We start from the raw sequence: 24,511 nt of genomic DNA, 5'->3' as shown, positions 1-24,511 counted from the left end.
AATGGAGGATCATTTGATTGTTGGATGACTCATTCTACCTCCAGCTGCTCCTAAGTATTTCACACTGCCTGAGCAAAACTGAGATAGATAGATCTATTGATCGATCGATAGATAGATAGATAGAGTCTCATTGAAAGCAAAAAATCACAGGCTTCAATAACATTTGCTTTTATAGCGTTTTACATCAATATCAGTGTTTATATATTTCTCCTTCCTCCTCCCTGCTGTTCTCCTCAAACATCAAGTTTCACTTGTCTTCTGGAATGACATGTACATTGTGATGCCAGATTCGCTGTAGTTAAAGCATATAAACAATACATAATACATGAATAAGAGAAGCAGACACGTTTCTTCTCATTTTTCTCTCATTCTTCCATGCCTTCCTCTTATTTCTTTGGCCCTCTCCCCCCTCTTCCTTTCCTCTGCCTTCACTTTACAGCTTTTTTTTCTTGCTACGCACCCTTTCTCCATCTTTTTTTTTCTCTCTGTGGGAATGTTTTCCCTATCGGTTGTCAGAGCAGTCAGTGAGGTGCATAGCAGCAGCGCTTTGTTGATGTTCCTCTTTGCCTATCTGCTGTGCAGTGTGTTTTGAAACTCACCCTCCCTTTGCACACCTGCTGAGAAGCTGCATGACACTGGGAAACATCTCACAAAAGGGTCAAAACACTTTTATCTTAGTTTTGGTTATCGGTTTAGAAACTCTCTCAGGAATAAATGAACAATATGCAGCTGGCCAGAGTTGAAGTCCCAGACGATCGCACTCTTTTGCTGCATCTGGGACTTCCTTTTTTCACAGTAGGTGGGCTTAACTCTTCATTTAGTAAAAATATTATAACCCCAAAGGAAACATTCAAAGCCCCGAATATTATAGTGAACCCAAACACAGACTTATAGAGAAAACTTCATATGCACATATGTGTGAATATGCACACATATGTGCAAGTGACCATTGTCAGTTTCTAGTATTTGTGTAAACATCACACGGCCTACTTATTGTTAGTGATCTGTAGCATAGACTGTATATAAAAGAAGGACATTGCCACCGGGGTTATTTGGTGGTTTTTGTCGTGTTTTGAAGCCATTGTGGACTCTATGGGAGACCCACATTTAGATCCAACCTCGAGTGGCCATTGGAGGGACTGCAGTTTCACATCTGGTAATCGCTATTTCAACATGTGGATGTTTTTCCTGATTTCTTTCATCACTTTGTGAACAAAGCATTTTTCCTCTCAAACATCCTCCAGAAAACTTGCTTATTATATAATCAGCTTTTCATTATGACTAATAACATGATCGTCATCCTCACAGCCTTCTACTAAGAGCTCTAGCCTTAGTGGATTTGATTTCCACTGTAATCACGAATTTCAAACCAAAAAAAAAGGAAAAGTTGTTTTTCTCATCACATTTTGTTTATGCACATATGACTCACAGTGGCTTCTTACTAAAAATGACTGAATGCTACAAATTAGGCTTTTGGGTGGCTTTGCTTTGTAAGTGCACTTTGTGATTTAACTTTTGGGGACTTTCAGAGTGTGAGGCACAATCTTAAAAGAATGTGAGTCACACTGAAACCATGAAAGCATGCATAAGCACGATAAAAGCTATAGTTGAAGGAATTTTGTTGTTGTCGTTGTTGTGTTCTCTAACTTTAAATTTGATGTTACGGCTGGTGAGTTTATGCAAAGTTTAGCACACAGGCTTATATGTTACAGTGGAAAAAAAATCAGCATGTGTTACAGATGTGCTACTTTCATGCATATTAACACAAACCCTCAGCAACTGCAATGAAAATATGTTTTAATAAAAACAACCTGAAAAGGTTTTAATGAAATCTAATCGCTTTTCTAGCAGATCATGGTGAAAATATATTCTAGGACAACTAAAAGACAAAAACCATCATCACATGATTGGCAGGTAAGTCATTTCATAAGCCAAAATCTCTATTTGACAGCTATAATAAATCATGGATTCTCTCTGGCAAGCGTTTTTGTTTCTTCATGTTTTATTGGTGTAATTTGCATTTGAATGAGAGATAATCAGAGACTTACGTTTCTGAGTTTCTGATCTCTTGTACTGAAATATTTTTTCTGATTTTCTCCTTTTTTTTTTAAATCTCAAACGACTTTTGTTGAACACTCAAATGCAACAAGGCTGTGTTTTGAACAGCAAAAAACAATTTGGAAATGAATTTGCCCAGTAAAACTAGAGACTACAGGCAGAAAGTAGTACTCCCTTTATGTACTTCAGAGCACAAAGTGTGTTTGAACTCTCCAAGCTGCTGAATGGGTTTACAGCTTTCTTGCAGTAGTTTGCAATCTGACATAAAAATGAAAGTGTTGTAGTTGCCTAACATTATGCAAATGACTGAAGCCATAATTTTCCTTTACTTTTCACTTAAGCCACTTTTGTAGCTTTTAACCTCTGAGGGCCAATGCCTTGTTTATTACAATTTCTATAACTGATATATCAATGAAATCAAAACAAATCAAAACAGGACAACCACACAAAAATCCAGAAGTGCACAACAAGTCGAAACACCAAAGCAAGGCTTGTCATCTTCAGTGAAGCTGCAATTTGCAATGGCAACAACTGCTGGCATAAATTGATCTTAAGTCACTGATGACAATTGATGTTTCTTATATATTTGATACACTAGCAATTGTTTTTCTAGTCTAATGTCAAAGTATAACAAACATCCCCTCAAAGAAGTCCCCAAAATATATGTGGTTACAGTTACAAACAACATTAGTATAATAAGTGCCATTAAAAAAAAGTAATTACGTTGCATTTTTTGTGGAAGATTCTAATTTTTCACGAGACCAGATTATGCAGTGTCGGTTAACTTTCACATTAGCTTATCAGCTAACCAGCTCGTCAGGTATCTGTGTTACAACTTGTGGTTCATGTGTTTCGGAGTTTAGGTCCTTTTTCATGTGGTGTTTGCATTAATGTGATCTTCAGTAATTATGCTCCCTTAAATCCTGTGAGTGCCACTTTCGTTGCTGTGACAGGCTTCGTGACAAACAGTAGGAAGGACCTCCAACCTCGCAGAGCTAAAAGTAGAAATTAAAAAAAGGGTTTTAATATAACACCAGTCCTTCACACAGGTGATGAAATATTTGTCTGGTTAATGCTAAGCCACACTGAATTGTTTCGTTTTGCTGCAGAGTCTGACACTGTGTTAGGACATAGCCATACTTGTCTGTTGGAGCGTGTCGGTACTGGCAAGATGTGTATGTGCTGAAATCACAATGGCTATAAATGTTGTACATTAAACAATGAACTGCTGTCACATTTCTCTGCTGGTTTTCTTGTGTACTGTTGTCTCTTCTTGCTGTTCTGCCCAGAATTCAACAGCCGAGTGCCAGATCTATGCGGCAAATTCATTTTCCTTATCAGTGCATTGAATTTGCTGTCCAGCAGAGCCTCGGTTAGTTAGCAGTTGTCAGTTTGAACTAGCGTTTTGTTTGGCCTCTAATGGGTCTTAGTGCTCGTTGCTATCAAGCACTTTTCAGTATCATTTGTCTGATGCTCATTAAGGACGGCTAAATGAGCTCAAAGTGAACACTCAAACATTTGCCTTGCTTTCGCAGTCACAATCGAGAATCACTTGATTTTTCATGCATGATAAATTAACAAACATAATTAATACTCATGAAATTGTTTTATGGAATTACAACTGCAGGAACAACTGACACAGCAAATTTAGCACAGTATGCACAGAGTGTAGCATCAAGTCAATTAAACTTCTGGGATATTTATCTGGTCAGTTAAGTAGCAGAGGAGGTTGTTAATCAGTTTCAGCTGCTTTGATGTTAATGAAATTAACAACAGGTGTACTAGAGGGGCAACAATGAGACAACTGCCAAAACACAAATGGTTTTCCAGGTGGACGCAACTGACATTTCTTTTCTTTCTCAGCTTTTCTGACTTTTTCTTTATTAGTTCTGCGTTTTGCAAAGGTCAGCGTCACTACTGAGCAATACCTGCGCTTTAATGTGGCCGAATAGGTAGTCCAACTCCTCAAGGATGACACATCAATACGTGCCTTTGCCAGAAGTTTTGGAGTGTCTCCCAGCACAGTCACAAGAGCATGGAGGAAATTCCAGGAGACTATCCTCTATTATAGCTGGACTTTAACCCATCAGCAGGACTTGTATCTGCTCATTTTTGCAAGGAGGAACAAGATGAGAACTGCCCAAGCTCTACAACATGACGCCCAGCAGGGTACTGCTGTGAATGTCTCTAACCAAACATTTTCAAATATACTTAATGAGGGTGGCCTCAGCATCCTCTCCTGGGCCCTGTGCTCACTACCAAGCACCATGAGCCCGGTTGACATTTGCCATAGAATCCCAAAACTGGCAGGTCCCCAACTGGTGCTCGGTACTTTTCACAGATGAGAGCAGGAGAACACTGTGGAGAACATTAAACTGCCTGTAACACTGTACAGCGTGTCCAGTTCGTCAGTGGTCAGTGATGGCCTGGGGAGACATATCCATGGAGGGACTTAAAGAGCTCCATGAGCTACGCAACGGCACCGACTGTCATTAGGTATCAGTAGAGATGGGAATTAATAAGAACTCATCGATTAGATTCCTTATCAATTCTGTTATCAGTTCTTACTAGGTTCTAATTAGCTCCAATTTGAGAGTTGCCGCTATCTCTAAGCAGCACATCAAAGACATTACATTTATGCAAATTAACTGCATGTTATGTTGTCACATGTTTGTCCATGTTTGAGTCTTTGCTTTCTTTGTTGTGATCAGTGTTAAGGTCATTACTCCAAAAAGTAATGTATTACACATATTACACAGAACATTTTTCTCAAAAGTAATGCAGTACATTATTTAATTACTCCCAGGAGAAAGTAATTTGTTACGCTACTTGTTACATTACTTTTGCATTTCTCTGTGCTGCAATGAAGTAGCATGCCACATCATTCTTTCACATTGTTTTTTGGGGTACCTTTGAATTCACCCCTCTATAGATTGATAAATTAATTTCCATTAAACTATGTGGCATCTTTCAGTTCCCAGTTCATATCAGTATAGATATGACTTCTTTCCACAAACTGAGATCTGATGTGATTTCAAACTGTCCCTTCATTATTATTTATTATTGTTTTGGGGGGTTTTTTTTAGCAGGGTAATTTTTTTATAGTTCTGTAGACATTTATAACAAAGCAATCCAGCAAGCAGATTGTTTTTCTAGCTGTGCAAACTGTCTTCCACCTTAGGAAGAATGAAAGAAACACAAACAGTCGCACACTCTGTCCGTCTGTACAGACTGGCTTGGCAAACATTTGCTCACATCAGATAGAGTTTGGGTTACCACAAAGGTTTGCCAAGCCAAAACGGATTAGGCCAAGCATCACAAGCATTGTTTCTATACATTATTAAACTTTTAAGCCACCGAAAAACAGGATTGTAAGAAAAAAAACGGGGAGAGTGGGAAGAGAAAGTAATTATTCATCCTCAGCACTCACATGCACCCCACAGCTTCTATAGCAAATCCCTCACTCAGCTTTCAAAAGATGACCATTCAAGTTTTATTTCTTATTTTTTACCTTGTTGGAAGCCTAACCTGATTGTTGTCACCCTTGATTTATTTAGACTCTCCCCGAAGTTGAAATTAAAGTTTATTTTCTCAAATTGGTTCTTTTTAAAGGAATGGTCTTAACAAGCCATAACAAGCAGATGAATGGCTGCCTTCTCAAACTTTAAGGGTGTTATGCACCATGTCCGACTTCAAAGCCCGTCTTAACTCCACACTTTAATTGTATCTTCTTCAAGCCTGTCTGCCTGACCGCCATCTGATTCTGCTGACAACTACATTCTTCTCTCTTCTTCATGCTCATCCTTCTATCGCTGCACTCTTCTCTCCGTCTTTCTCCATCTGTCATGGCAGATACAACTTTGCAACCCCCCACTTCCAGCTCTTCCAAAGTCTCCTTGCTACAAGTGTCAACTCAAGCACGAGCCCCAAATTACTTTTTTTGGATGAGTGTTGACATCTACCACTCAGTCATCAGCTCATTCACACTGAATGATGCTATTTGCCTCCCGCTCATCCGCTCTATTTATTTCTCTACTGCCACTTTCTTTCTTTATTCTTTTTTTTTTTGGTATTTCTCTCTGAGCCTACAAACAGACATTCACGCTTCTCTCCATATGGGCTTTAATTTGCCATTGTCCCCCAAGATATTCCTCGCTCAGGCTTGAGATAAAGGGATAATCACTTCAAAGGGAAGCTGAGGGGGAGACTGCCCCCTCCCTCCCAGCTGAAAGGAGAAGTGGACAATACGCTAATTGAGAGGGGGAACTGATCACAGGGTCTGTTCAAAGGGACGCCTGGCCACGCCCCCTCTTTCCTCCGACGCACTTAATTTTATTAGTGTTTATGGTGATGCTTCAGCCAAAATTATCACTCAAACCCACCACAGCCTTTGAACTCCCAAATATTGGGTTATTTGCAATTATCCTCCCTCTGTACTGTTTTTTTTTTTTTTTTTTTTGCTTCTGTGCTATTTTAGCTCAAGTGTAGGATTTTGAGTAGAGGAAGGAGGACTAAAAATGAGCTGTATAGAATTTATTGTTCGCTGTGATGTGATGCAAATCCAAAGTTTCTTATGAAAAAGCGACAAAAAGTGGGTATAGAGGCCTACTGTCTGAGTGATGCAATTAATGCAATGAAAAGCTAAAATAATGTTGTTTTAGAAAAATCATTCCTTAATTTTCACTGTCATAAATTTATGTCCTTTTTCCTGTGAAAATACATACCTTGTCTCTGCCTTTAATATGAGCTACAATTTAAGATGATCTTCATCTATGTTCTATGCTGATGCACCAGATGCCTTTAATTTCTTCGGAACCACGAGCTCCCAATTAGCCTCCAGGTCACCCTGTTTTATTGGGGCTTTATAGCAAGTCAGTGGCAGCACTCTCGTCCTGTATTGTGCTTTTAAAGCATTTGGATCTTCCTGTGAAATGGTTAGGGCCTCAACAAAAGGGTCAGGGCAGGGTCAACTTCAAAAAGGGGCTTCTTGCGGCCACTTTACAGCACCCTCTCTCTCTTGACACTGCTAAGCAGAAGAGCGCACATTCATAAGGTCAGCAGGTGTGGTCTCATGGGCTTAGAATCTCATGACACTTGTCAAATGAATTAAAGTAGGCAGCAGCTTGCAGTTTTTCTTCCATCTTTGTTGATCACAGCAGTCTGACTCATAGAAAACGGATTAAAAACAAACAAATCTTCAATAGCCTAACATTGCACGTCATTAAAAGTAGACTTAGCAAAGCACGAGCAGGCTCTCGGCCTGTCAGCAAAAATTCATTTTTTCATTTTTTCTCCATTTCCCAGTGATATGTGCGGCCTAATTTAATTTGAGTGAAGATAGCATCTTATCCAAAATGTGAAATATCCTACTTTTAAGATTGTCCTGCACTTCAAAAATTACATTTTATAACCCCTCTATATCACAATTCTCCTTTCAAAGCTGACTTTAAAGATGTCAGTGTGCAGATAACACTACGGCTACATATTTCATGGCTTTAATTTGGACCTCACGATCAGCCAAATGTCACTTGAACGTCATAGTGCCAATGCTGCTGACCTATTTCGCGTTACATCTCGCAGACTGAGGCACTTATGGAGCATTTTGGGTGCTGGATTGTTTGGATTTGTGCAATGTTCCATTTACAGAATCATCCAGTAGTAAACTAAAAGCAATGATGAATGACCTCTTCATATTCAAACTGTCTCTCTCTCACACACACACACCCACAAACAAACACACACACACACACACACAAAAGAGAGAGACTCTGCTGTCTGCTGTCATGCAGCTTTCTGATAACACCAGTGAAAATTTCCTAAAAACATGCAACATTCAGGAAGTGGTTGGCAGGATGTCAATGTAATCAGCTGGACTCCATTGCTGTAAAGAAAAAAAAAAGAAAGTACTAGTTTTCTGTAGAAAGCTGAACTATTTCAAAAATACACAACACAATATGTCAGAAACAAAATATCGTTGCAGGGAGCAAGTATAACAGAAACAGTACGATCTTATACTACTGCAGATGGATGAATGGAATTATGATACAGTGATTTTGCAATACTCAACACACGACAAAAAAATCATTTATGATATAACCTATGATATTAAAAATGTGTCATTTAAAATAATTACTTCTCCCGTTTGCCATTTTTCACCCATTTTCTTCTTCACTCCATATTACAGCCATGCTGCTGTAATAAATGCACTATATGGTTTAGTTTGGTATTGTCTTGCAAAAATATGCAAAGTCACCCCTGAAAAAAATGAGAAAATCTTGCATTAAAACTAATTTATACCTTCCAGCAATTATGGGATTTCCCCAGATGTGCAACTGCCAATTCCATAGACACTAATGCGCGCCCATTCAGCTTGCAGAGATGCAAGCTTTTGAACTGAGTGCTGATAACGAACCGGAGGGTCCCTCTGTTATTTTGTCCAGAGAACACAATATTCATGTTTTCCAAAAGGATTTTAAAATGTTGTCTTTCCAATTTTCCACTTTTCCCCAGTCCATTTTAAACAAGATTACAGTGTTTCCCCATACCTCTTCTTTGCATGATAGAGCTTTAACCTTTGTGACACAGTGAACTGTGTTCACAGACGGTGATTTCTGTAAGTGTTCCTGAATTCATCCAGTGATTTAAATGACTGGTTTTTTTTTATGTAGAACTGCCTAAAGGCCTGGAGATCAGGAGCATCAGGTATTGATTTTTGGTCTTGTCCCTTGCGCACAGAGATTTCTCCAAATATTTGTGATATTATTTACTGTAGTTGACGAGATATTCAAAGGCTTTGCAGTTTTACACTCAGCAATATTATTCAGAATTTCCCAGTTTGAAGGTTTTTGCAGATTGGTGAACTGCTGCCCATCTGTACTTCTGAGAAACTCTGTCCCTAAGATGCTCTTTTTATACCCAATCATGTTAATGACCTGTTGGTAACTGTGCTAATTAATTTCAAAAGGTTCTGTGTTCAGGAAATGTCTGTTTCTTTTTTACTTTATTCTGCATTTTGTTGCACCTATCCCAACTTTTCTGAGACATTAAATACCATCAGATTCAAAATGAGCTACAATTTTCACAAGTATTATAATGTATCAGTTTAAGCATTTGATATGTTTTCTATGTTCTATTGTGAAAAAAATCTGGGTTTGTGAGATTTGCAAATCATTGCATTCTATTTTACACAAAGTCCCAACTTTTTGGGAATTGGGTTTGTACATCCAGAAACCAGCAGGTGATGTCTTGATTGTCACACATATACATATCTATACATATGTTGTCTTGGGTTTATGGTTGCTGATCTTACTCAGCAATTAGTAATGCCAACTGGGAACATAAATGAATGTAAATACAAAAGACATGCAGACACAACGGTGAATCCACATGGGATCTGGTACAAAGCATGCTTATTTCCCGATGTATGACATGAATTAATCACCACTTGGGGACCTCAGAGAAGTTGGATTTCATTACTTCTCTTGTCCTGTACCATCATGAGAGTTTTGTGAATTTGAATCCTCTGACTTATATAATTATATTCTCCTTTAAAGTTGATTTCCAACATCAAAGGGACAATATAGCCTTTGAAGTACCATGGGATTGGATCACTGTCTAACCCACTCTTTAAGATTCTGTCACAATGACATTAGGGAAGTCATGTGAATTAAAAGACTAGAGAACAGCTCTTGCCTTTGCTCTGTGTCCAATTTCAATCAAAATGTCATGCTGTGCCATTTTAGCTGAATGTGGAACTGGCAAGTGAGTTAGGTTGACATCTTTGTGGCTAAAATCCTGTGACTAATATGTAAATTATTTGACAGTTACACTCCATGGGATTATCAAAGCAGTGCTATAACCCAAAAGAATAAGTTTTAAATCATCGTGGACATTGTTTGAAGTCATATTTAAGCATAACTTATTTACTGTCATTCCCTGTACTCTGGGGAATCTGTCATTTAGACGGAATATGGGAAAAACTGGGAGTATAATAGTGCCACAAACTGGTGGAATAATTAAGAAATATCCTGCTGTACAACAGGTGATACATAAAGGCTGCAGCAGTATGCACAGAAAAGTATTCATTATAATGGCTTCTGCTACTGCTGTCACTCCAAGGAGCCACATACAACAAAAGTATCGCTTTTGTTTGCTTTGTGTTTCTGTTGAAACTTTGTGTAGTAACAGACAGACTGTGAGAGTAACGCCATTGGCGCGGCAGATCACTTACTTCAAGCTCCAAAGCCTCGGGGAGTTGGCTCGAGATTGCTTGTCTTTGATAAGGTCCTGGCACACAACTAAATCCCGTCCCCGTCTAGAAAAGTTTAATAAACCTTAATAAACGTCGAAACGCTAAAGTCTGCTGATTAAGAGCAGCAGAACAAAATACACGATAAAATTATCAGACAATCCCACTTAACTATCCGTCTTCCTACTCGCTTTTATTTTTTTTATTTTGTTGAATATTGCGAAGCCGGAGCGCTGGGTTTTTATGTATCTTCCGGGACCAGGCCAGCGGTTCATTACTTTGAAGTCCACAGTTAAACCTTTAGCCCAGTTGGTGTAGAAACAGCCCGGAGGATTTCTACCGCCTGCCATGATTTCTTGAAACACTACCTGGGGAGAAAAGTAGAGAGAGAAAAGCTCTTCTCCTTTATTCGCATTTAAGGGTAAAAAAAACTGTCCGATGTGACGGTACAAGGAGCAGAGCCGGGGCTGGTTGTATATATGCGCAGCCTGTTGTTGGGACTACTTTACTTTCACGTTTTCTAATCGAAGAGGCTACTCGGGTACATGGATGGTAAGTTGTAGGAAAGCTGTTCCACAGGCCCCCTCTCTTGGCCGCTTTGATGTGCTGCTGCTGAGCTTTGAAGTTGAGAAATGCGGGCTATGTTTCTTGTTTGTGGGCGAGAAATACGGTGAGATAGATAAGAAGCTTATGTGTGCGCGCGCGCGTATGAATGTGTAGCCCAGATAAAAACCGAATATTTGTCGGATGGTGCGTCTTCTGACTGGGGAGAGAAAGTGGGATGCATTCGTCAGTCGGAGCCCCCCTCCCCTCAACCTCCAGATTTTGACACCCCCAGTGATCTACATAGGGACTGAGCCTGCCTACTCTGAGGTCAGTTGTTGAATGGGACAGGGTACATTAAACTACGGCGCTTGTTTTGCGGACACATGTGGCATGACTTGAAATAGCACGACGTTTTATCTCTATTGTGCTGGATTACTGTTCGGGGAGTTTTTGGAGTGTATTCGTCTCAACTAAAAAATGGAGTAACAGTTTAACTTTTTAACGGGTTTCACTGTGTTTGGATCTGTCTGCGATGGTATGTTATTTTACGCTCGTTAATTCATCCATTGGATTTTAGTGTCGGTTTCACCGTGGTGTATACACTGGCTGTTAAGACTGTAAATGATTGTGTAGCACTTGCAACAGCCTTTTAGAAGTTTGTCATTTATGGTGGCAGTGCTTTAGTAGTCTGCATTTTTACGCTCAGGCTCCGATTAAAATCTCTGGCACGGGATCAGTTTTTTTATTTTGTTTTTCCCCCTCCTAATATTAAGTGTTTCTTTTCGTGTTGGTAGTTTAAACACGTTACCGGTTCTGTGGCTTTATTAATGTGCTGTAATAACCTTCTAGATATTTAGGCGACTGATCGCTTCCACTTACGCATGGGCGACCGGATTCTCCCGCGGGGCTTTTTACCTCTCGCACATTACAGCGTTTTAAGGTCATTGTGGTGCAGATCAGGTGCAGTTTGGCTGTTCATTTCTGGGATAGTGAGGACAAGTGTGGAAGTGAGTGCGAGTGTGCGTGATGCAGGCAAGGGGTACAGTACGGTCGTCCGAAACAGATTGGGAATAAATTGGAGTTGAAGCCTGTGACATGGACTCGTTAGGAAAACACGTGTAAGCCACAGTTGTGAGAATACGGTTTGGTGAAGAGTGTGGCTGTGTGAGATGATTATTCTTGTAAAATGTGTTTTGATGTGGCAGATCAATGCACGTTGAGAATGTAGGCTGCAGTTGATCTCTCATTTAGATTATAAATAGATAAATGAAACGAAGAAAGCCTTTCATATTTCCTTTCTCTGTGAACCCGGCGAGGTTTTTTTGAAAGGGACTGTTTACTTGATGTCTTTCTTTGAAGTTCAGCAGGATCTGGCTTTGATTAGATCAATACTTTGTGTTTCAGAGTGAAGAGGAGCTGAGAAGCTCCCCTGCTGCTTTTAGAGAGTGAGGAGGATTAGGCTGGAGCTCAGTGGAGGCACGACGGCACTCTCACACGGCAACCAGAGCTGGAGCCATGAGCAGGGCGCTTACGGAGCACATCAGCAGTAGCTTCCGAGAAGATGCTCCTCGTCCTCCGGTACCGGGGGAGGAGGGAGAGGCGTCATGCTACAACCCCAGCAGATCTGCCAAAATGAGAGCCCAGAGCAAGGTTAAAGATATCCCCGCCGCCTCCGCTCCTCCCGGCTCCACACCGCGGAGGAACGAGGATGGACTCGGGGAGCCAGAGGGCAGCGCGTCCCCGGACTCGCCTCTAGTCCGGTGGACAAAGTCGCTGCATTTTCTCCTGGGCGACCAAGACGGCGCTCACCTCTTTAAGACCTTTTTGGAGCGGGAGAATTGCGTGGACACTTTGGACTTTTGGTTCGCCTGCAACGGCTTCAGGCAAATGGACTTAAAGGATACCAAAACGCTGCGAGTTGCCAAAGTTATTTTCAAGCGGTACATCGAGAACAACAGCATTGTCGCCAAGCAACTGAAACCGGCCACCAAGGCCTTCATAAGGGATAGTATTAAGAAACAACAAATAGACTCGTCCATGTTTGACCAAGCACAGACGGAAATTCAGTCCAACATGGAAGAGAATGCATACCAGATGTTTTTGACCTCTGACATATACCTCGAATACGTGCGCACCGGCTGCGAGAACGCGGCATACATGAACCACGGCGGTCTTGGCAGTCTCAAGCTGATGTGCGGATACCTTCCTCCTCTCATGGAAGAAGAGGAATGGAGTTGTAACGACCTGAAGGCAAAAACGTTAGGGTCTGTGGTCGGACTGTCTGCCAAAAACCTGAGGGCTACCGCTACCATCCGGACAGCAGCTGAAGTGCTGGAAAACAGTTGCAGGTAAGAGCAGCGCCCACCTAGAAGTGCATGCCTGTGTAATTACTTCTCAGTGCTTGTTGCTTTATTGAGCATTGCTTACTGTGGTCATGATCCCTCATTAGTTAAACTACACTGAATATGTGGCAGGTATTTCACAAATGCCTGCGAGAGAGGTAAAGGAACTTGATCAAAGGGTCTCAGAGGAACATGCCTGTATATTTGTGCCCTCCTGCCTTGCAGTTAGTCAAGGGGTTGGAGGGGTGGAGGGGCGGGGTGGGTACAAAACATCAATGCATCTGAGCCTTCCTTTTAAGTAAATGGTGTCTTGCAGGCAGCCCTCTGCTGGCTTGCTCAAGTTTCCTGTGCTTTGAAACCCTTCCTCCGGTTCAGGAATGAATTTAGACACCAAACCTCATGACTGTTACAGCTACATTAAACAGTATGATGTGCTATTGTAAAGTTTTTCAGCTTTTTTTTCCTTCTTTGTTCTGCTCCATAACCCATAGAGCTGGTGTATACTGCCACAAATCTCATTTATACATAGAAATGGTAATAGAGAGTTAAAAGAACTGTGCAGTCAGTCTTATGCCAAGCGGAGATATTGTTCTCTTGGTCAGAGATGAAAGAACTGTTTGTGCAAAGTATTTGTGCTTTTATCTTAAGAGCTCGTCCCACACATTGTCCAACAGCTGAAATCTTTTCAAGCCAGGAACATTTTCAAAAAGTGGATTTTATGCATGAACCTCCATCAAAGGGTACTTATTTTTTCCACTCAACTACTTTGTCCTCACATCTGGAGGCAATTATTACTTAGAGGTTTGACAATGTCTTGTGGTTTGGTAGGAAAAGTGCAATTTATAGATAATCCATACTTTTCCTGTCAAGTTATCTAAACATTTAATGAGCTGAGATAAAAATTGTCTCAAGCCCAACTTTTTTAATAACAGTGTACAAAAATAATTGATTGAGTGCAATAAGTCTACCTAAGGACTCCCTCGAGGGTTTTAGCCTTCATGTGAGCAGATGTCAGATAACATCTTAGCACAGTTGCTCATTTGCTTGGAAGTGACCTTGTTGGGTTAGGAACCAATAAGCACGGGTTTTGTTGACATGTGGGCATATCCTGCTCTCCTGGTGTGATCCCCTGCATTCTTGTTTTTCACTAAAAGAAAAGCAGGGGGGAGAGAGAGCCCCTTTCTCCCTTCCGTCACCCACACTCTCCCCCTTTCCCCCTGCCTGCCCCTCACCATCCCTTTAGGTCAACCAATTTCCATCTCAAACATGTGGAACTAATTTTGCCACTGCACAGATTCTTTTTTCCCCTTCTTTTTGAGAAACCTCCAACACTAAACTCCAAAGTGATACAGAAACACAACAACAAAAACATCCTCAGCTCAGTTCCGCAGCTTCAACCACCAATCCCACTCTGCCATAGATTGTGTGTGTCAGTGTTTTCCTTCCTCTTTCTTTTCTGCCCAGCACTTTTATCTCTCCTCTTTTAACAGAAAAATCTGTCTGACAGAGACTAAGCATGCTTTGGAGGGAGACATGGAGAGACAAGAGGAGGGAAAGGGGGAATACAGGAAGGGGGGGATCATGAAAGAAAGAAAAGAGATGGAGAAAGAGGGGGGGGGGGGGGGGGGTGAGGAGCCAGCTGTGCTAAATACCTGACTCTTTGCGTGGACCTTCCAAAGGTCAGGGTTGTGCTTGGGGCCTACGGCTTTAGTCATGCTGGGGTTCTCCTCAGCACTGCCGGCAGAAGGCATTCTCATAAAGAAAGGGGCCCTCCTTCCCCCTTTCCCTCTCTCCTTCTCACTCCCCCTCTAAAGCTCGTTCCCCCTCCCTCTTCTTCCCTCTTTCTTCCTTGTCCACCCCCTTCACTAGTGGAACAGGAATGCAACACAGCAGGAGAGAGTAAAAAGACAGAGAAAGAGAGAGACTTTAGAAAGGAAAGCAGGGGAGAGTTGGTAGAGGAGGGGCCCCAGACTGGATGATAGCGAGAGAGAGAAAGAGAGAGATAAAAGAGGGAGGGTATGGAGGAGAAAACACTCCAAGGAACAAGAGTGGAGTTTCAAAGTGGAAAAGAGCAGGAGTATGGCGAAAGAGTAGAGGGATAGCAGAGGAGAGAGAAAGAAGGGAAACGCTGGTGTTCATTCACACACAGCACGGCTGCTCATTTCACCCACTCCAACCATAACCACCCCCCAAAACTGAATGCTTGTATTTTAGGGAGGCAAAACATGAAAGAGAGAGTGATACTAGACGAGGCAAGAAAAAGAGGACTTACAGCTCCATCTATTGCACTGTTGTCACATTCCTCAGGCCCCAAACTCTCAGTAAAGTGACTCAGAGATATCTGCAGAGAAAGACGGCAAGACAAAGTCCAAGCAGACGCAAATCATTTTTATAACTATGATATAACAAACAACAGCAGGAAACAGCAAATAAACACAACCCCCATACCCCAGGGGTGTCACCTCTTTTAACTGTATTGATTTGATATCTAGAGACATCACAATAACTCTAGGCAAATGTTTTCCCGGATCATTCACAGGTCCCACCGTCGAGGAGACCCCGCCAGCCCGTACTTTGTGAACTCTGGCTACATTTTTGCCCCTGCCACCAGTGCCAATGACAGCGAGATCTCCAGCGATGCCACAACAGATGATTCCATGTCGATGACAGACAGCAGTGTGTAAGTGTTTGCATTAAAAAAAAAAAAAATTGGAATCAAAACCCGTTCAGTTTCATTTGAAACCCAGCTGGCTCTGGAGATGTAGCAGCTTCAAAAAGCTCATTTCCTTTCAACTCACAGTGGCCAAAGGTCTGGGAATTTTCTTATTTCCACCAGTATCTGAACGTGCCTGGTCCAGATTTCAGTCATCAACTTTCCAGGAAAAAGTGTAGGGGTGTGAAGAAAAATATTTGGCCTTGTACTTCAACAGAATCAGCTTTTCTTGGGGCCAGGGGACTGCACTGTTGCAAAATAATGGTCTGTAATTTATTTCAATTATCCTCTATGATTGACTCCAGGTAATTCTATTAATGTGCAGTTGTTGCTGTGGCCTCCAGGGAGATAACTCTGGGAAAGTCATTATGTCTGAAGACCTTTTGAAGTTTATTCTGATGTGTTACAGGCTGTAGAGAGGAGAGGAAAAAATGAGAACGTCTTGATGTGGGTGGGGGTGTTGCCTCATTTTCCTCAAAGTTGATATGTATCCATCCCACCCACCCTTCTGCCACAACAGACTTGTTTTTTTATATTATCTAATCGCTTTTTCCCTTTGAAGAGCTGAAGGAGAGGGGGGAGGGAAATGGCCATTCGGGCCTCAAGACAAACTCATTGAAAAATGTTGGCACCAAATGAAAGAAGGCTTACTCACATGGTGGGTCGGTTTCCTGCCACTGGCCTCTGTGGCGTGCTGAGATCATGTGTCTGCGAGGCTTTCACAGGGGTTACTCATTTCTAGACCTTGGGACAAGACATAAGGAACCCCCCCGCCCCTCACGGCCAGGCAGGGACACCCCTGAAAAAAAATCACCTCCCAGCGCTTCACAGCTTCTCTCCTCCACTCTCCAGAGCCAATAGCAGGAGTGGTGAGGCTCGAAGTGCAAGGGAGTGAGAAAATAAAGTGCACGGAGTATAAAGGGCTTAACTGAATCGCTTTCAGCCTATTGTTAGGTGAGGGGAGCTTAGCGGGATAAGAGGGTGGCTGGCTGCTTTGAAAATGACTTGCACAACTGAATAGGAGATCCCCATAAAGTAAGGGCCCATGAAACCATGAAAGAGTATGTTTTCTCTTCTCCAACCTGGACAAAGCGCTCAGCCATCACATGGTTCGCTGGGGTGGGGACAGTTTGGATTGTTAAAAACATAGTTAGCGAGGGGGAAGTTGGCGAGCTTTGTTTGGGATGTTTTGCCTCTAATTTGGGGGTTCTTGTTAGCTCACGAGTTCCTCTGGGCTGTTGAGTTTTACTTTTGAAGAGTTTCCTGTGTTTCTTCCTGCGCCTTGAGGGATGATGGCTTGTAGTCTCAAGGGTGCAGTTTGTGAAGCATTGATTTTGGAAGCAGGCCCCTCTTACAAGAAGTTCGCTGGAACACAGGTGATATCGGCAGCCTGGCTTCACTGTCTGACTCTTCTTGACAATGTCACACTGAAAATCTTGCACAGAAATGCAAAAAATGTCTAATTGTTGAACAAGGATATGTGTCAAAGTCATCTCCTTTTAACAGTTCTTTACAAAGTCTTTGACATAGAGATCTTTCTGGTTCTTGTCCTGAGCTCTTGTCTCTCTCCGGCTCTCATTCGAGGGAACAATTTGATTGTGTGTCCTTTTATAGTGGTTAAAAGACACTGCAAATTTGAATCTCATTTCCCAGATAAAGAACAAGAAGAGAAGGATTTGGAAGGGGGTGGAAGATGGGGTGGGAGGGGGATTTTTTTCTTCTCTTTTTGCTTATATCTTATTTATGGATTTACTTGGACGCTGGGGAATGCTGCAGCACCAACTTCAAACATTACCTTATCTTACAAACCAGCCTTTTGATGTTGCTGAGATCAGAGGCTCACAGCAGAGCGCTTGCCAAACGAAGATGGCAGCGGGTGCATATGTGCATGAGTGTGAGATTTCAAAGAGGCAGCAGAAAAAGTAGCGTTTGGGCTAGGTCAGGCACTTCTGAGCAGCCAAAACGGCCAAGATAATTGGCCCAGCTTAAGTGGCAACTGACTGGAAAAGCAGACAGAATGAAAAACGGAGAATGAGATTCCCAGAATAAATGCCTAATTGTCCCGAGACTTCTAGCATTCCTGGCTCTATCTTTATTTTCATGTTAATATATCACAGTTTTTGCTAGGCTGCTTTAGTCTGTTGTACTTTCTGACTCTTAACAAGTTGCTCAGTTTGGTGATAATTGTTTTGCTTTTTGAATAACCACAGTCAGGGCTGACACGAGCCAATGTAATCTTATCAGTGGGGCTCTTCTTTTGAAGCCTACAGTGAGATGTTTTGCATATCCCTGCCATTGTCCTGGTGAGTTTTGTTATGTGTTTTTTTATTTGTCTTGGCTTCAAGGGGTCCCTGGCCTTTTGATTTAGCAGTACTTTGCCCAGTGAGTGATTTCTGGGTGGTGTCAGTAACTTCCATGATGAGCTGCTGCCAAATGGCCCTCCTCCGCAAAGACGGGCTAATAGTGCTAATGCACCAGTGGTTAATGTAGAGGTAGCGTGACATGTGTGATGAGTATCGGCAAACTATCCAAAACCGGGTGGATGATTGTAGTCAGCGACTTCTAAATAAGGATATTTTGTGTGTTCTTCATTGTCTTTTATTAGTTAATGTAAATGTATGCCGTCTTTTTGTGTTACAGAGATGGAATCCCTCCTTACAAGCTGGGTACCAAGAAGCAGCTTCAGCGAGAGATGCACCGCAGCGTCAAGATCAATGGCCAGGTTACGCTACCCCACTTTCCAGTAAGTCCTACTTCCTTAAGTTTCGCTTCCTGTCTTAGTGTTTCTTTTTTTGTAATCTGGTGAACTCAAACTTTTACACAACTGACAGACAACTGGGTCCTAATCCCCTCAAGGAGTTGCACTTTATTTATGTATTTATTTTCAGAGCTCGCGTTGTGACAGAATACTATATTTCGTTCCCTCGCTAGTTTCACATTAAAGGCGGCAGGGTTTGCCTATTACTTTGCTTCTTCTTCTGCTGTTTCAAATCCCCCTTCTTCCCACATCTAGAGTCACTTCTCTGGGGCTGTTAATGTAAATGCTGTCACGTCTCTGTCACTGTAGGTCACAAAGCTGATAGTGTTGTATGTTTTCTGGAATAGTAATAACTGTACGGCTATTGAAACTACGATTTAAATTCCAGCACATGAATAGGAGACACATCACTATTCAGTTCCAGTTTTGCTGTATTCCCATCTTGTCCCATCAGTATTTGGGTCAGGTTGTGTGCGCTGATGAATTCAAGATATATTTTTTTTGACCTTCTGAAGTTGTGAAAAGGTTTAAGGAACTGGGTCAAAACAGATTGACACAGGTTAGCAGAGGCAAGAAAATAAATATTCAATTCTTTTGTCTTCATATCCAAACACAGGTGTGTGTTTGTGTGTGTGTGTGTGCGTGTGTGTGTGTGCGTGTGTGTGTGCATGCATTTGACAGTAATGCCCCCCCCGCCCCCACACACACACACACGCACACACACCCACTTTTCTCTCTTCCTCTCTGTCTTTTTTCTCTCTCAGTCTCTCTCTTTTCCTTTCCCACTTGCACTCCTTTAATGTCTCCCTCCTGATTTGGAGATGGCTCTGTCTCCCATGATGCACCAGCCCCAGGCAGCGGGGGCCCCGTGCAGGGCTGGCGCTCCTTTGCCAGCAGCTCCGCTTGCCTTTCTTCTTCTTCCCTTCATCGTGTTTACAAAGAGATGAGAGGAACAACAAAAAAAGAGTCAAAATCAAGAAAGCCAGTGTGCCAAATAACAAAAAAGTAAGAAAGGGAGAGAGAGAAGCCGGCGCATATAGTTAAAGAAAAAGGAGGATAATGTGACTAGAGTACCTCTGAGCTGCCCTGCATGCAGCCGGGAAATAAATTACTACTTCCCCTCAGATCTTCCCAGTATTTGACTCCTCTATCCTCTCCCTCCCTCTTTTCCCTCCTTCTCTGTCTCGCACTCTCCCTCTCTCTCTCTGCCACCATTGCCACTTCACGAATGTACGTCTCAATCCTCTTCTTTTTTCTCACTGTTAATTTTGTCCCCTCTCCCTTTTCTTCCCCTCTCTCCTCGCTCTCGCTTCTCTGTCGATATCTGGCTTTTATTCGGAGATTTAAAGCTGCATGTCCCTCCCACCCCTAGTGTGCGTTTGATGTTTGACAAGGGCCCTTTGAAGTGTGCTGACTTCAGAGGCTGCCTAGCTGATGGCTTGGTCGGGCTACAGAGGGTGCAGGCAGGGGGCCTCCCCTCCGAGCGAGACCAACTGCTAACCCGCCATTGCTACCCCCTTCTCTCCCCCTCACCCAGCAGCCTGGCACTGCCAAGGGCACTGGGCATGAGAAGATCTAGGGAGGGATGGGCAGCGGAGAAGGTTCAGGTTAGCTCGAGGGCAAGGGCATGTGGATTAGGCCTTTGGAATAGTAGCAGGATTTTTGGAACAAGATAGGATTAGGGCAAGGGCAGTGGATTAATGCACCATATTGCATCCATCAGAAACACTAAGTCGTTACACTAGCACACACTCTAAAGTGTCCTCTTCTCTGTCTTGTGTACCCTGCAGAGGACACACCGGCTGCCTAAAGAGATGACCCCCGTTGAGCCCTCGGCCTTCGCTGCCCAACTCATCGCCCGGCTGGAGAAGCTAAAGCGAGAGCAGGAGACTATGAGCTCACTGGAGGAGAGGCTGCAGCAGATCCAGGAGGTATGGATGCTCTCAAAAATGTTCTAAGTCGTGACACTTCCACTTACTTCCACTTACTGCTATTTGGAAATTGTATCTTGTATCCAAGTTAGCTCAGGCAGTGGTTCTGTGCTGCACTACAAAAGCCTTTACCTCAGTTTGAGCATGTTGAAGAACGGGGTACAGACCAAGGGATTTAAAGTCTGTCTTGGTTTAGTTGCTACTTCGCTTTTCCTCCATGTCCTCCCCCATTTCATCTGGAGGAACTTTCAAACTTATGTTTCTAGACACACTTGAAGTTCCTTCAAATAGTTAGTACTTAGTTACTCTCCAGTGGCACGTTTGCTGAATATGTGTAGTGCCAGTCTCTTTGTGCAGCACAGGCACACTCTGCATTATAGATGAAGCGCACCCAAAGCCTGTTAGCGAAGATAACAGTACGGCAAAAAGGAAACTCAAATCAAGTTATCCAGGCGTTTGCTCTCCCTGACTTCAGAGAACGATAGATATAAGTTGGTGTAAGCTGAGACATGAATTTCTCTGCTGGCTGCATTTCCCACATGTGACTGTATGAATGTTTTGTCAATTGCTTTAAATTGTAAAAAATTCTCTTTTCATTGTCCAGGAAGAGGAAAGGGAGGAGGGCAATGACCTTATAAGCAGCACCTCCCTCCAACACCCCCTGCTCCCGTCTGCGAGCCAGTGTGAGGAAGATCCTCAAGCTATCCTAGACGAGCACCTTTCACGTGTCCTCAAGACACCTGGCTGCCAGTCACCAGGAGTGGTTCGCCACTCGCCACGCTCACGCTCGCCAGACCGGACTGGTGCTGTGGTGTCATCTGGCCACGGGCCCTTCTTTGGTGCTTATCCTGGGGCTTCTAAGGTGCTGATGACAGGCAGGCAGTCTACAAAGCACATCCACCACCACTACATTCACCATCACCACGCTGGGCCAAAGACCAAGGAGCAAATCGAGGCCGAGGCGGCTCAGCGTGTGCAGTGCCTCTGCCCTCAAGGGGGCGCCAATTACTCCGACTTCACACCTGCGTGAGTTTTACTTATAAGCTGTCCCTTAAATGTTTCCTGTGATGAGCTGCTCTTCCTCTGATGCTAATTTGCCTTCTTCCTCCAGTCGCTGCAGCACTTTGTCCAAACGGCCAGTGAAGGCCTCCGATGAGGGCGTGTCTTCACCACGCCTTCCTCTAGTTGCCACCGACCGCTCTCAGAATGTTTGGCAGTGGATCCTAGAGAGTGAGAGGCAGGGAAAGCACAAGCCACACAGGTAAGTGTCTGTTTGCACGAAATGATCTTTAGAAAAGTGCACTGAGTTCTCAGCTCAAGAGGCTGACCCTTTATTTGTTTTAACAGCACTCAAGGCCTGAAGAAGTCCAACCCGCTCGACTCCAAGACCCTGCCTGGTCGAACCTCCTCATCTTGGGGTGGTGGTGGCATTGGCAACGGGGCTCACCTCCGTGGCCATCACCCAGGCCACCCTTTCATTCAGGACCCAGCAATGCCACCCCTACCCCCTCCCAACACCCTGGCACAGCTAGAAGAAGCCTGTCGCAGACTAGAAGAGGTTTCCAAGCCACCAAAACAAAGGTAGGAAACCTTGTAGACAAAACAGTTGTGCACTTGATTTGCTACAACACAACACTCTATAAATGAAGTCCAGTTTCTTTTCTTTGTATTTATACGAAGAATATTGATTTGTCATTAATCTTGTGATTTTCACAGACATTCAACTGGAGCCAGCAACCTTCAGAGAGACAGGAACCACCCGGCAGCTGTCTTCCCCACGGGAAGCAACTCTTTAGCCAGCCCTGGAGTCCAAGCAGACGAGTAAGAGCTCTTTTATTTGTACTTTTGCTAAATCCTTTGTTTCTAAAGCTCAGTCTTTATTACTTTCACAATTACTTTCTAGTTTTCCAAACACCATTACTCACTTATTTTGTAATTCTGTCATTTATGAGTTTTCACCCTCAGATTTTCATTCTCCTCTCTTCTTAGAGAGTCAGCTTTGCTTTGTCTTTGAACTCCTTTCTTAAAGAAAAATAGGATTAGATGTGACATTCTACCTCTCTCCCACATTGCCCAATAGCCCCTGGTTCTTCAAAATAATCAGCCCCCTTCATATATATGTCAGTGAATGTGGTGGATTTTTAAAGCCAACTGAAAACAACCAAGTTTTAAATCTTACAATTTTGATTTTGCATGTTCAGGTCTAAGGAGCTGGTGGTCACCTACTTTTTCTGTGGAGAGGAAATTCCTTATCGCAGCATGATGAAGACCCACTGCCTCACCCTGGGCCACTTCAAGGAACAGCTTAGCAAGAAAGGCAACTACCGGTAAGCATGCGCCACTGGAAAGTGCGCACAGATCACACTTGCAGATACATGCTCGGATGTGTTTAGCGTCACGACAGGGCTAGTCATCTGTGTTTGGATGGGCATTTGTTATTGTGCTTTTATGTGCTTGTCTGCTAAGTGGGAGTGTGAAATACTGGAGCCTGATAGTTGAAAAGAAACTGGGCTGATCCGCTGTATTCGAAGCTTACAAAAATCGGGGAGGGGAGCAGAGGGGATATTCTGCAGCAATTTTTTTTCTCACATCTGGTACTGATTTCCATGCTTAGGCAGCCTTAATAAATATGGCTTTGAAGCCTGGGCCATTTTATTTTGTGCACAAAGACCATTGCAAGGCCCTCAAATTCCTCCTCCACACTATTGCATCAGGCATTAGAATCAAATGCTGGAGGCACCTTCTTCTTCTAATGACAGTTAATGCAGGAGAAATACCTCCTGTTTGAAATGATGAGGGGAAATTCCTTCACATAGTGAAGACTTAAGGTAGTTTCAAAAGTAATAGACAGTTTTAAAGAAAATTCTGAATCAGGGGTTCCACAGTCCAGGAAGTTCAACCTTAATTTATCAAAAAAGTTGTTCCAGTGCCTCTGAAAACAAATGTAGCCTTGCATGCCCGTGACATCAACATCAGGTTTTAGTCACATCTGCTTGTTAGGCAAGACAGAAGAAGAAGAAGGCCTGCAAAACACAAGTCGTTGCACCCCTGCTATCCCATAACTCTTCAGCGAGCGAGTGAAAAGGGGGGGAGGTGGGGATGAAGCGTCTGGCTTCAATGGCAGCAGAATGTGTGGAGTTGGTTAATTTGGACATGGCAGCAGTACAGCTGAGAACAGTACGCCGCAGCTCTGCCAGACGATATTGGTGCCAGATGTTGTGAAGAGAGAAAAATCCTGCCACATAAAACATGTTCCAATGGAAAGACTCCTGTGTCTCTCTGTCTCACTCTCTGCAACAAAGTGATGACTTTGAACTATTTGTGAGTGAAAATGTAGCGTTTTCTTCTATTAATAATTTAAAAAAAGGGTAACACGCTTCGAGAGCTAGGAATGAAACAATGAATTAAACCAGAAAGTTAAATCAACAGAGGAAACGTGTGCATAAATGTCAGATGATTAAAGAAAACTATCGCTGCTGTCGCACCTCTGCACGCTGTAGTACAGTTTTAAGTTTTGCAGCTGTGATAAAGCGGGCCCCTCTCTCTTTTATTTGTGTGTAACAATCAACATGGAAAGTAGGGCTGCATGTGTACATTTTTGTACGCCCCTCTGTACATGTGTTGTTTGAATGACTCTAAGCTGAGCTCATAAAACAGTGAGCCGTTTCCCCCTTTTTTCTCCTTTTTTATATTCTGAACACAGGCACACATGGGCAAAATGAGGCATTTTTCCATTACAAAGCTTATCATTATATCCCCTCCTGCTGATCTTTTGCTGGGTTTAAAGTAGAGAGGAGAAATCATTAGGAGCTCCAGGAGACTTCACAGTCACTGGAACCAAGCTATACCCTGTGAGTTATCTCTGCTTGAGAGAAGAAGAAGAGTGGGTTAGCTAGGTGACCCCTTGACCTCCAG

The 24,511-nt window shown here is 42.9% G+C and overlaps 1 protein-coding gene across 5 annotated transcripts in view; it reads left to right on the top strand.

The window, feature by feature from the left end:
* The window catches only part of LOC146708452 (axin-2-like), a 92,669-nt gene that overhangs the window by 65,412 nt on the left and 2,746 nt on the right, over positions 1-24,511 (top strand). For 2 of the 5 annotated variants that reach the window (XM_085460337.1, XM_085460336.1), the window contains exons 7-15: positions 12,257-13,200; positions 15,734-15,874; positions 18,548-18,650; positions 20,456-20,596; positions 21,201-21,622; positions 21,708-21,857; positions 21,944-22,177; positions 22,313-22,417; positions 22,798-22,923. In XM_085460337.1, coding sequence (XP_085316463.1) covers positions 12,368-13,200; positions 15,734-15,874; positions 18,548-18,650; positions 20,456-20,596; positions 21,201-21,622; positions 21,708-21,857; positions 21,944-22,177; positions 22,313-22,417; positions 22,798-22,923 — 2,255 coding nt within the window. In that variant the 5' untranslated portion in view covers positions 12,257-12,367. The other 3 variants (XM_085460339.1, XM_085460340.1, XM_085460338.1) reach the window with 3 other exon arrangements.

This window comes from Copadichromis virginalis, linkage group LG6 (genome assembly GCF_057382275.1).
Source record: "Copadichromis virginalis isolate Kocher_CV1m ecotype Utaka linkage group LG6, C_Virginalis_male_GT1.1, whole genome shotgun sequence".
NCBI lineage: Eukaryota > Metazoa > Chordata > Actinopteri > Cichliformes > Cichlidae > Copadichromis > Copadichromis virginalis.
The sequence above is the reverse complement of the archived record's forward strand: the minus strand, read 5'-3'. Positions and strand labels throughout refer to the sequence as shown.